At 39.7% G+C, this 14025-nt stretch overlaps 1 protein-coding gene across 1 annotated transcript in view; it reads left to right on the top strand.

The window, feature by feature from the left end:
• Nucleotides 1-14025, top strand: part of gpr158b (G protein-coupled receptor 158b) — a 68616-nt gene that overhangs the window by 42717 nt on the left and 11874 nt on the right. Inside the window, exons 8-10 of the mRNA XM_020107505.2 lie at nucleotides 6594-6703; nucleotides 8183-8421; nucleotides 12746-12884. Coding sequence (XP_019963064.1) covers nucleotides 6594-6703; nucleotides 8183-8421; nucleotides 12746-12884 — 488 coding nt within the window. The remainder of the gene's footprint in view (nucleotides 1-6593; nucleotides 6704-8182; nucleotides 8422-12745; nucleotides 12885-14025) is intronic.

The raw sequence follows: 14025 nt of genomic DNA, 5'->3' as shown, positions 1-14025 counted from the left end.
ATGCATTTTTAAACACTCCATCAAGTTCTAGCACAACTTGTTTTAAAAATACATCTGCTGATTAATTTATGGAGGCGGCATGTGGGGTTGGATGAGAACCAGGAGGGCTACCTTCTCTTCTGAGTGTTATAAACATGTGGCTTTCTTATTGTGCAGTCCCCTGCGACTTAATAGTCCACATGGGTAGCACTGCAGAGAGGGTGTGACGCTCTTTGTGTCGGCCTGTCTCTGTGTATATGTTGCTATGTGTGTACACAGGCAAGATGGAGGATGGATTATGAGTGCGCCTGAGTGGATTTGTAGCATTGATTGCGTGCATGTGCATTTGTGCAAGGATTTGCATTTCTGCGTTCGTGTCTGCGGATGTAAGAAACACTGTGGCCTACTTATACCTCTTTATATTTGCTGAGGTGATTTATTATTTTTGGACCGTCATGTAGACCAGAGAGCTAGAAGGCTGGATGTTCACTCAGGGGGCAAAGAGATAAAGGAAGAAGCCAGGCGGGATGCTAATCCTAACCACAGGATAGCATGAAAGTGAGACATGAGAGGAGGGAGGACAAAAGGAGGAGACACTGGAACAGGGATTGTTTGAAAGGACAAAAACAAGTGTCTGGTGAATTGTATCACTCCTACGGTTGCTTTGGTTGCTCTTTTGTTTTCTCTTGTCTCTCTCCATCTGTGATCTACTGTCTCATTTAATTTAACACTCTGAGATGCAGTGTGTATGGTATTATACAAAAAATGTACGATTATGTTAAACAAAATAATCTTATTGCAGTTATCTCAGGATCAACCCAGTGTTCTTTTTATTTTCTGAAAGTTAGTTAAGAATGACAAAAAACATACATCCGAAACGTATCCATACTCCAATCCCAGCTGAGACTGGGCCATAGGCGGGGCAGACCCTGTATAGCGTATCACAGTGCCAACATACAGAGACAAACAACCATTCACATTTACACCTACAATTATTTACAGTCTCAAAATTGACCTTACCCCAATGTTAAGCTGGGAAAGTACGTGGATGATACCCACACAGAAAGACCCCATGCCACCCTCACAAACAAAACAACAACAAAAAACATACAGCTTAAACCTGCTTGTCAGTTTTTCTATATATCAAACACTCAGAACTGAGACACGAGAGTCACGGACAGAGACACACGAGTGGAAGCAGAAAGGGAGCAGAGTCAAGAAACCTGAAAAGGTTATATCTGGGACAATTTATGTTTGTTTGGAATTCATGTTTGCTCAGGAATACAGCAAGTTAAAATGTTGAAGACGGAGTGGTTTGTCTCTGGCTGCCGTGGTGAGACCCCGGTGGCACCGTCCTGCCACAATCATCAACTCTTAAATGTTCAAGAAGCTGGTTGTAGTAACAAACCCACGAAGACACACAAAGGTAACAACAGACTGGTGCACATAGTGGAATTTTGAGCTGGATTTTTTCATCAAGAGACAGGCACAGCTAAAATCAAGTGAATATTGGATTTGCATTAGTCAGGTGGCCTTGATAAGTCAGTATCCCACTGTTTGCCATCACATCATATCAACTCAATAACAAATTTTCACTGTTTTGTAGTTTTTAGCTTGTTGTCCTGCAGAACTTAATTCGGGCGGGTAAAAAGGGAACAGTGAAATATTTTGGGAAATGCTCTTATTCACTGTCTTTACCAGTGCTCTTCAGTTACACTGTGGATTGTTAAGTACAGTCTGTGAGTGCAGATGTTGGCACAGGTCTCAAGATGATAACCAAAAGTCAGAAGCTGCAGCAAATTGCCATGATAATACAACAAACATTTTTAACATGATATATGATGGCAAACTCAAAAACAGTCAAAATAACCCAGGACTCCTCTTCCACAAATCCTTGACTATTCTTTTAAAATATAAGTCAATGTTTCAGTAAAAGTATTGTTATTAAAGCAACACCATGTAACTCTTACTGAGCAACAGCGCCCTCTGCAACGGCGCCCTCTGCAGCCACACATTGAAGAGGTGCCACTGTAACAAATGCATCAACCTCTCTTTGGAATTGTTGCTATTTTGACAGTTTCCGCACTGAATATGATAAAAGTTAGATAAACGCTGGTTTTTAATGACTTCTAATTCTTTGTAACTGATCTGCAGTCTTACGATACTCTTGAACTTGCTTGGCCTGATTCTTCTAATTGAAGCTGTGACAGCTGTGTCAGTCAGTTACACACTTCTTCTCACAGGAGATCGTACCTTATCACTAAAGTTACTCAAAGCAAGAACCAGTGTTTGGGGTGAGAAGCGGAAATGAAAGCAGTACCATTCTCTTCTTCTATAATATAGAAGAAGCTGCTATTTTAGAGTAAAAGTTCCACAGTGTTGCTTTAAGAGTCATATTAATGCTGTCTGCCACACTTCCTCTGTAATCTTGAAAATTTCTCTGTTGAAAATATGGAGGGATTAACTTTTGGTTGCAAATTCTTTTTAAAATGGAGCCATAAAATGACACTTTAAAAAAAATACATACCTGTCTGTCTTCCATATAGCAACTGATTTATCAGATCCTGCGCTGCACCAGTGACTCTGAGCCAGTGGTGGAGCATTAAAAAGTAACTGCTATAATTCCTGTTCTTGGGTATAAAACGACTCCCTGCCCGCTCTCTCATGACCAGCATACCAATGTAAGGCTTTGGCTCTGCAAGGTTTTGATGAGGATGTGGATGGAGGGAAGTTATGCTGCTGCCGTGCTCTGACAAATGTGTGTCACGTTGTTAATCAGGTGAGGTGAATGAAGAGGGGACAGACTGAAGGCTGGAAAAATAACAACTTTACAAAAGTTTAAATTTGCACCAAGACATGTTCAGAGAAATTGGGTGAAATACATCTTGTCGGCTTTGAGGCTGTATTAGATTATCTGTGTACTAATTCCACAAACGCCTGTCTGTCTGTCTTTCTGTCTGTCTTAATGTGGAAGACATGTCTTGTGAATCACTCAACTTATTGGCTTCACACTTGAAATGTGTGTTGTTAAAAATAGGTGCGATTTGGAAACACAATGCATAAATTATAAATAAAAGTGAAATAGAGAGGTGTCAGTGGGAGTGAGTTGGCGTGCTAACTGTCAGTCTGTGGACCATGTTGAACAGGTAGGATGAATATGAAGATGAAGTTTTCTAACTTCAGTCTGCATTATAGACTGTTTAACACAGGCCAAGAAAAAAGCTCATTCCAAACAGGTTGGTCTTCAACAGACACAAACATGGAAGAATGAGGATTAAACCAAGTAAAAGTCTTAGGTTAGTTCACTGGTCATTGTTCTGTGATATCTTTCAAAGCATCTAACCTCACCATTTTGAAACTACTGTATTTTACTGGTAACTTCCTGAATCGCTGTGGAAATTTTTTTTGTTTGGTGGGAATTTCATCATTCCTTCTTTGTACCACTCTCTTAACACAGCGTGAATTATTCTTTTTTTATACTTACATTTTAACTTTTCTTTGAACACATCTCCCAACCCGACTCCTACAGCCTCAGGGCCGGCTGGTTGTGTAGCTGACTTTGACGCTCTGCTTCTTCTTCTGAAGGAAAAGAGGTTACAGGTGCTGTTGTTTCGTAAGATTAATTACGCTGTCTCTTGAATGTCAAGACATCGTAAGAGCAAGGATAAATCACCGGCTGCGCTCCTCAGGGAGGCGCTTATACTACATCTGTAACTACCTCACTACCTCCCACAGCTGGACATTATTCAGTGTGATATACAGTGTAGTATGGATTAGAATCAAGATGACACCCCAGAGATTTAGTGATTAACCCTTAATGCTACACAGGTCATGGAGAGTTTGATCCTGTACTAGTGCACATTTAGTAAGAAGTGAGTGAGGTATGCCTCTGGACAGCAGTGTGTCACTGGGTTGACACACACAGAGACTATAGAAAAGAAAAGGGTGAAAACACATAGTGTTATCCTACAATTATACTGTTATATATATTTATACGATATATGCACACTGTACTCATAGCTACTCTCAGGTATTGAGTGCAGGTGGTGGTAACTGATAAATCTATATAATGTAATATAATATATATGAAAATTAAATACTATGTAATATATAATGTATAATATATAACATTCTATACTGTTTTTTTGAATTATATTTTACAAATGATGCTTGTTTTAGTTTGTTTAAGCAAACTTTACTTCTGATAAAGTCTTAATACACTTAATAAACTTACAGAGCCACATGTTTATAACAAGAGTTAATGGTCGCTGTAATTATTCCTACTGTCCACACTGGCTGCAAAGAAATTCATATTTTAGGAGACATGGTTAGGAGAAAAAAATTCACTGTCATCACTCTGTGAAAAAAAATGTATTCTAAAGTTCAGCTGAAGTTAATATGCAATTTCAGCAGTCTGAGTTTGTCCGATCAAAGTGACTCAGAGAAGAAATTTCACACTAACAAGACTAATTTTGGAATGTGACTGGTCTAACTCAAGCTGTTGAGGCCTCAGACTCACTTCAGATAATTTATTATCTTTTCTAAAAAAAATGGGACTTTGGAGGTTATCACAGCTTTTACATTGCATGATGGAAACGTCCTTCACCGAGACCATATTTTAACCCAAACCTCAACTTTTTCCTAAATCTGACTCAGCTAATGGATTGCATGATTTTTACCTCTTTCTGAGTGTAAAGGACAAATCAATGTGGCTTCTGAGGTTGAAGGACTTTTTGACTCAAACTTTTCTGAATGAAAGCTGGTGTTGCTCTGTGTATCTGTAAATAAGCCATGTCAGCTTTAAAAGGTGAGAATATTTCAAAGATGTGTTTACAGCATAGACTGTATATAAAGATGGATGGCATGACATCTGCCTTGATGGCTGCCTGGTGGCTGCCTACAGTATAGGTCATAAATCCCACCTCCTCCACGTTAGTGGATGGGACATGGGCCAAGTTAAAAAGTCAAAGTACACGTCAAATACATTTTTCTCAAAGATGGTTTATGGAATTTTCTCTAATGTTTGATCAGTTGATAATTTTTTGGATAAGTTTGGTTTTATTTAGTCATTTGACATTATAAAAACATCATGATCAACGGCTGAGACCCACTCTGGATTTAAACGTGCAAGATGGCAGTGTTCATATCTGGAACATTTTAGCTTAATTTCTGGATAGCATGAGGAAGTGGATATGCATCGTCCATCTTTATATAGTTTATGGTTTACAGCCCCCAAGTGGCAAAATCAATCGTATAGTGCAGATGGTGACTCGGTAACGGCAGCGACAGACCAACGACCACCTCTTTGAAAGTCACGCATCTTTTTTAATCTGTATATTTTTAATAACAGTTCTGATTATGACAATAACAACTCTTGCATTATTCATTATCAATATTGTGATACTCAACATTCAGCATTATTCATCAGGTGACCTGTTCAACAATCGTGTCACTTAAATTAAGCTTTCAACAGGCTGTAATCATCAGAGTGAAAACTGGTCCCTGTGGGCATATTGGAAAAATCTTATTGCAAATATTTTTTTCATGTCAGTCCATATCGATATCCACGATATCGTAATACAGCAAGACTCAGGAGGGAGAACAAGTATCCACAAGCTGAGTGAAGCAGCTATAGTGGGAGTGGGCAAAGCCTTGCGCTTCTCTCAGGTCACTGAAGATTTGATGGGTGGTGTCCTGCTAAAATACACACCCATGAAATGAAACACATTTCAAAATGGAACCTCTGATCTTAACAGCTTGATATGTGAGACTTGTCTTGGCTGCAGCCTCGTTTTTCCAAGTAATACTTGCAAGCAGAAAATAAAAGGCTGACATTTTACCAGCCACAAGCATATTCTCTGCTCCACTGCAAAATCATGCAGAGTCAGAAAAGACAAATACATCCACACATACATATGCAGAGAAACACATGTATGTGTGGATAGATAGATAAAACTCAAATAGACATGCAAACAGAGTAAGTCACACATATGCTCCTAAGGCATGGAGGTGCAACACATTTCATACACAGTGGCAGATTTAAGGTGCTGTTAAAAAATAACACAGAAATGAAAAGAAATCGGGGGCACAGTTTAAAGCTAATTTCAAGTGAAAGAAAAGAGATTACGAATTGCAGAAAATTAATTCAATTTCATCAACAAGTTGAAGGTGTAAAACAATACAAATACAATTTATAGAAACATGTAAAATAATAAAGTAGAATAATTTAAAGTAAATTTATTTTATATTTTATTTATAATAATAATAAAACAAAATGGAAACAAACCCTTCAATCTCTTTTTTCTAAAGTGTGCCAGTAGCTGACATATATACAACTTACAGTTCAGAAGGTGTCAGTGGGGGCAGTGGAGGTGGGAGATGTGTACGTGTTAAAACCGGCTTACGCCTCTGGCTCTCACACGCTGCAGACTCACTCCATTTTCATTTCTGATTCCTTCTGTATGACCACGAGGAAATGACAGGAAGGGGATGCGTGTGATTTACAGCTTACAAGACAAATAATGACATAACATGATTAGTGTGACCCAGTGTGTGTGTGTGTGTGTGTGTGTGTGTGTTTGTGTGGACACTGACGCTGCTGTACCTCACTGCAGGTGATGATCCTGTACTTCCACCCCAGTGTGTTTCGATGTATCCTCCTGCGGTGGGTCCGCCTCCTGGGTTTCACCATCATGTACGGCACCATCATCCTCAAACTGTACAGGTACTGGAAACATCCCCACATGAATTCTTCTTTTCTATAAAACACAAAACTAACGATAGACCCCCTCTCCTTTCTCTCCTCATTTTGTTTCCTTATCTCCAATCCTCTGTCTCATTTTCTTTCATTGTTTCCTTTTCTTCTATCTTCCTATTTCCTCCCCTTGTCTCTCCTCTTCTCTTCTCCTCTCCACTCAATAATTCAGCTCCCTCTCAGACCGCAACACTGATGTGCACACACTCATGCAGTTTTGCCAATAAGCACATTTGAATTTCACATCAGGTCCAGTCTATCTGTGTCTGCCTGCTGAAGTATCTATTCAGACACAAACACACATACACACTTCCAGCTCTGAGCAGGTGTTGCTGAGATTGGAGAAGGGGGTCAAAGGCCCACCAAAGTGTTCTCTGGGCAAAATTACAAATTAGTTGTTATTTTTCTCGAGCTCGCTGGGCGTGAAGTGTGCCCCAGGGCCAAGCTCTTACAGCCTGGTCCCACTGAATATATGAGAGATACGATATTATTCAAGTCTGGTTGAGGGAAGGAAGATTAGCACAGCAAACAGAGATCTGACTACTTTTCTGTCTAGAGTATATGACTCCCTCTATAAGTTATATTTCTCTCGCATCAGATCATGTTGAGCTGCTACAAGGGGCGGATCCAGGGGCAATGCCAGGGGGGCACTGGTCCCAGCTGAAATCTGATTGGCTCCGGAAGGGCCTGTCTTGTGTCAGTCGTCTTAAAAAAAACAAAAACTAGTCACTTACTAACAATTCTAACAATGAATCTGACACTTTGTTTTTATTCTTTGATAAACACAAAGTGCTTGAACAAGGAACAATTATCAAAATATTCTCAATGATGTGTAGCATTGCTCAAAGCTATAGAGCAGTAAATTGGAATCGATCCAATTTGCACCATACTAAATGAATGTTGGTAATTGGCCCCTCTGTGCAAGTTGTGGCCCCTTGGTCTTTGATTTTAAAAAATTCTAGATCAACCACTGGTTATTGCAACTATTCTGGCCAAAATATTGCACTTTAAATTCCCTTTTTACGTCATGTCGTCATGAGTGAGTGCAGTGGAAACTGTGCAACTTATAAATAAACTGCTTCTGCGTGTACTTTGAGGTTTATTTCAACAATCAGCCGTGTCCATCCACCTCTGGAAAAAAAAACTACAAACTGACACCCACCATTTTCAATTTCCTGTGTTGCCCTCTGTTGCTCTGCTGTTACTCTATTTCATCCTGCAGCACAAGAGAAGATATATTAGCATGAATTAAACTGAACATACTTGACAAACACCAATGATTTAAAATATCATCTACTCTCCCTGCTGCTTTTAATTCAAGTGGGCATGTTAATGAGGTGTCAGTGTCAAAGAGATCATCTCTTATTAACCTGTGCTGCTCGTCGTGATTTCATGCAGTAGTCTCTCATGCTCATGCTGCTGTTGTCGTCCTCTCTCACCTTCTCCCAGGGTGTTAAAGGTGTTCCTGTCCCGCACGGCCCAGAGGACACCTTACATGACCAGCTGGCGCGTTGTGCGGCTGCTGGTGGTGATTCTTCTGGTGGTGCTGTGGTTCCTGGTGGCCTGGACCTCAGCCGTGTGCCAGAACCCCGAGCTGAGCCGCACCCTGATCACTGCAGGCCTCACCCCTGAGGGACTCCAGTTCAGCATGTGTCTGCTGGACCGCTGGGACTACATGATGGCCGTGGGTAAGTGTGTGTTGTGTTTACACGTGGCTGCTGTCGATGTCTACAGGACAAGAAATCATCCAGAGTGAGGAAATGTTGGTGCCACTAAACTGTAAGAAGCTTTTGGGCTTATAGCTCGGGTCTACGCTGCCTGGGCGAGGATTAAGATTAAATTTAACTTGGAAACTTTTTGACTTGTGGTCAGGGTGGGGGTAAAAAATGAAGAATGGTTGTGGAACGTTTGGCTGTACATGCTTGAGAGACTATAAACTTAAAATCAACTTATTGTCGTGCTTTAGTCTATTTCATCTTAGATTTTGACACACATATATTTATTTAGTGTTCTAGATTTGAAAACGTTTTGTAAAAAAAAGTACTGCTCTGAACTGTATTTGAGGTTTGATGGATACAGTTGTGATTACTTGAATTTGTCCAATGTTTGATTACATTTTTCCTGCACAAACAGTTTAAAGAATGTTACTACATGTTACAGAGGAAGGCTCTAATAAACAAGATGGAGTGTCTCTGGCTCTTTTTGGACCCTGGGCTGCCACCAGCATGAAAACAGAATATCTGGAGAGGGCAGGGGGTATCTTTAAAACTTGTATTTATTTATATAGGCCTTTACCACAGGGAAGGCCCCAAGGATATTCCAGAAGATGAGCCTGTCAGCTTTTAACTATAGGTAATAATCTACTGCCGAATAAGATGCTGAACTGTATGGAACATCATAAAACATATGGAAGCCAACAGTATAGTGTGGTCACAGTCTATTCACCACATGTATAGGATTTGTCATTGGAACTGAAGTGAAATGAAATGCTTCACTGAAATGTTATTAGTGTATATCTTTCATGTAGTTATATCAACCAGTCAACACTCAGGAAATCTCAAAAGAAATACCCATCACCTTGGAAACACTGTTTTCACTGAACCTGAGAAAATACAGAGATAACAGCAAAGTGCGACTAGACTTTTTGATGATAATTGATCCATGCGCTCACATCCCATGACTTGATATGTTAGAATGACATCATTATTTAGGCCCCAATTATCTCAATTTCTCTTTAGAGAGAGAAAAGTACAGTGATGCAACACTTCTACCCAAACAGTTTTTTTTTCAAAATTTAATTTTTCTCAGTTATTTCACATTTATCTACTGCTTCTTGTAAAAATTTAAAGATGCAACAAAGATATGTGATTAGGACACTCCACTTGGGAATACATTGTATATGCTCGGAGCAGTGAGTCCCTAGTTTGATCCCAGCTGGCTAGACTGAATGCTTCTGTCATTACCACACATAGTCCCTATAATGTAAGAATTTATTACACTGATCAGCTAACATGTGTGAAGAGTGGGTTGATTCTTTAGAAGTTGGAGGAACTATCCTTTAAGTGTCTCTAGACCCAGACAGCCATGTGGGTGAGTCACTTCCTAATGACAGATTCTTTAAGCAGGAGGCAGTGATGGGCACCTCACTGAAGCCAGTCTGACAGCAGGGGACACTAATCCAGTTTGGAAAGAGGAAAAGGATGGATCCCTGAGAAATGCATGGTCTGCCTCTGAAAACTGATAGACAGACAGAGAGAGAGAGTGGCAGGGGAGAAGACGAGAGGAGTCTGTGAAGTATAAAGCTTGTAGGGATGTGGGCAGTGATGCAAGGAGAGTTTTCCAGCAGCTAAGGAGGAGTAGGAACATTAGAGGAAGAGTGGTGATGGAAGGACAACTAAGGACACTCTGGAGACGGGACAGAGGAACAGAAACATCTTCAGAGACACGGCCCTTTAAATGGAATGAAAGACAAAGCATGCTACAGTCCCTCTGTCTGTTTCCTGCTTCTGTGTGTATGTGTGTGTCAGCGTGCATTTGTGTGTGCACTCTAGTCCAGATAGGAGATGAGGGAGCCCCACTGTTTCCTCTGACAGCCATTGAGGACACCCTGGTGTGTGTTGTCTATAAAGGGCAGGAAGCACCTAGCGAAAGACAGCCCATGTCATGTTTGCAAAAATGTATCTAATTGCTGGGTGTGCTTGTTTTGATGCCAACAAGACAATATGTCTGATAAAAAATGTATAAATCATCCTATTTTGTCCTGAAACTGATGCAAAACAGCATAAATAATGTCAGCAATGAACAATTCATATGAATCCACAATTCATCTTCATTAGTGAGAATTGTTATCCTTTCCCTCTTGCAAACAGCTCTCTGTGCATCCCATTCAGAGGCTAAGTAGCATGTAATTAGTGATGATTTATAGACTGGGCCTATTCATAAATATTAATGTTTGTAATCACTGTAAAGACTTTATGGCCTTGTCTGCCAAAGCAGTCCCTGGCACAGTTCTTAGTGCTGTTTGCTGTCTGAAAACAAAACAACAAGTTTGTGTAAATGGTACCAGGAGGAAACCTTTGACTTTGTGGTGCTCATTTTCTTACACAGTACATCTACCTACTAATTCTACAAACGTACATCTGTCTGTGGAAGGCATAGCTTGCAAACCCTTTGTTTTATCGGATTTAGACTTGGCATCTGTAGAGTTAATGGTCCGAAAAAGTGTAGTGTTGATTTTGTTATGATTTGGACACAATACATTCTATATACTTCATATATAATGTAAAAATGTTAGTATTCTGTAGCAGTCAGTGGGGCTGGGGGCAGTGAACTTGGGTCTGAAGATTGTTTCGGCAGCTTAATAGACCTGTGAAATAACTGAAATGCAATATATGAAAAAAATAACGATTATAAGTAAATCATTCAAACACATATATTGTAACCACACACATGAACAGTAAATAAAGCAACTTCAGTTTCATTTTATGAAAAGCATTGACTTTAAAATCACTCTGAATAAACCAGGTAGGATGAACACAAAGTTTCCCAACTTCACTCTGCACAGACTGTTTATAAAAAGCTCTTCACACAATGTCCAGCACACAAACAGTAAAAAGTGATAGTGTATAGTAGAACTGTTTGAGGAGGACTCACTACTGACAAGGATTAATTCTGAAGTAGCTCCAGAGCTTTAACACAGGACAAGAGAACAGCTCATTCCAAACAGACATGTTTATAATGGGCACTGCACTAGCAATAAAAGCGTCATCTTTTTGTTCTACAGCAAGAACAAAATGTATTAGACGGCTCCAAGACATATTTTCATGCCTCTAAAATGCTGAAATGAATCCTCTTCATCACATCCAAAATAATTACTATTGATTTTAGAAAATGATGTTCTGTAGACTTTCATTACACTGACATTGTAGGTGATAATGAGTTGTCTGAGCACACACACTGTGGTGAATATTCCAAAATATAAGTAACTGTAGAGACGCCTGCGCTTCAAATACACATTCTCTGTAAATTGCAGTCGAGCTGTGTGACCTTGGTGATATCAGACGATAGCAGGGATGAGTCAACAAGCTGTCGAGGAAGCAGATGCCTCGTTTGGAGGAAACACTTCAAACATTGGGGAAATCTCACTAAATTAGAAATTTGAAACTTCATTATTGCAGTCAGCACTGTCATTGGCTTGTGCCAAAGCAAGTTTAATGTGTTCATGTGAGGTGAGTTTCAGTTCAAGAGTTGGCCAGTTAAAAAGATGGGAAATCAGTACTAGGTTTTTTTTTCCGAGAGTGAGACAAGGTGATTGATATTGAGGTATTGAGGTGATTATCCTAGCCTAGCATAGAGAATAGAAAAATGTGTGTCCAGAGGTTTAATGATGATCGCCTCCTGGTGGCTGGCTGCAGAATAGGTCATAAACCCTGCCTCCTCCATGTTTGTGGATAAGACATGGACCAAACTAAGTAAAAGTATAAGTTAAATACATTTGTCTCAAAGATAGTTTCTTTCATTATAGGTAGTCTTATCTGGTGTAATTCAAAGAGTTTCTTTTTCCAGTAAGTTAGATTTTAATTTGTCATTTGATGCTATAAAATTGGGGTGAAACTCCACGGTTGAAGGGGGAGATTGACTCACGATGGGTTGAGCACATGTATCAGCTGGACATTGATACCTCAGCTCCACACCATGATATATACTGTGCAGACTGTGGCTCCAAATGAAATCAAAAGGACAAGATGCACCTCTATCTGGGATATGTAAGCTGTATTTTTGTACAACGGGATGAAGCTTCATTCATCTTTAAATACTAAGATCAAAACGCAAATGCTAGCAGGATCTATTTAATGGATTTAATAATTACTTAGTAAGTTGGGAAAAACACTCACTTTAAGTCAATTAAAATAATTATAAAAAAACGATCTTAAGAGAATTACAATTATAAGTTACATATTTCCTCCAACCGTCTCTGCAACCTTTTTGTTGTTTGTTCTTTTTGTTTCCCAGCTGAGTTCCTGTTCCTGCTGTGGGGCGTGTACCTCTGCTTCGCTGTCCGCACAGTGCCCTCTGCTTTCCACGAACCACGTTACATGGCTGTAGCCATCTACAATGAGCTCCTCATATCGGCCATCTTCCACATCATCAGGTGAAAAGGAAAACGAGTGGAAATAGGCATGAGTGGGCATGAACAGTGAGTGAGAGAAAGCAATTTGTGGCCAGAAGTGCAGTCTGTCTTCTTACATGATCACTGACAGAGAGAAAAAGAAAAGAGGAAGATGTAGAGAGGGACATGAAAGAGGCATGAAACAGCTGTGGAACAATGAAGTATCATACTTTGACTTGATGAATATCTCTGTGACAGTGATGGAAGTGGCACGAATAGTGGCAGAGGGCTTAAATGACTTTACCCCTTTTGCAGTACAAGCTGCTTTTTAATCATGATTATATTTGCCTGTTAGCTTGGGCATTACAAGTGTTGATCATGTCAGATGAAACGCAGAGGCTTCATCCGCCCCCTTCATCAGGGAAATGAACAGTGTCAGCAGAGTGCAGGGTAAGCCAGTTGAAAGGAGGTGAATAAAAAATGTCTTCCCAGATGCACAGCATAGATCTACTGTGCCAGATCCCAAAATAAACTCTCAGTGCTAAGTAACTGTCTGTCTGTCAGTCTCACACAGAGGTGTAATACAACTGCTCTAGTTACGGAATTGTGCTCAATTAGTCAACTTTTTGAATATCATAATATTATTTTAAATTTAGTAACTGTCATTTGTTTTCTTAAAAATACCCAGAACTAAAAAAAAGTCAGAGTCAGGTTCAGTGTGTAAGATTTAGGTGAAAGGGATCTAGTGGCAGATATTGAATAGCAAATAATTTCACAAGTGTGTTTCAGCTAAATTGTACAAATTGTTGTTTCCTTTCCCCTAGAATAGGCTGTTTATATTTAAATACTTTATATTTACATTGGGAGTGGGTCCTCTCTACGAAGGCCACCATGTTTTTTACAGTAGCCCAGACTGGACGAACTAAACACCTTTTGAGTTTTTATGATTGTAGGCTACCACAGGTGAAGGGTATTCAGCTGTGACATGCAACTTCACTATTAGATGTCACTAAACTCGACACACTGAACCTTTAATAGAGTTCTTTACTTAATTCAAAATCAAAGGACTAATGAAGCACAGATAATAAGTACTAAAGAGTACAAAAAGAGATATGTACATTTCAAATGATGTAACCGTCACTGCTCACATACTTCCACACGTCCTATACCTTTGCATGGTTGT

Source organism: Paralichthys olivaceus, chromosome 16 (assembly GCF_024713975.1).
Source record: "Paralichthys olivaceus isolate ysfri-2021 chromosome 16, ASM2471397v2, whole genome shotgun sequence".
NCBI lineage: Eukaryota > Metazoa > Chordata > Actinopteri > Pleuronectiformes > Paralichthyidae > Paralichthys > Paralichthys olivaceus.
The sequence above is the reverse complement of the archived record's forward strand: the minus strand, read 5'-3'. Positions and strand labels throughout refer to the sequence as shown.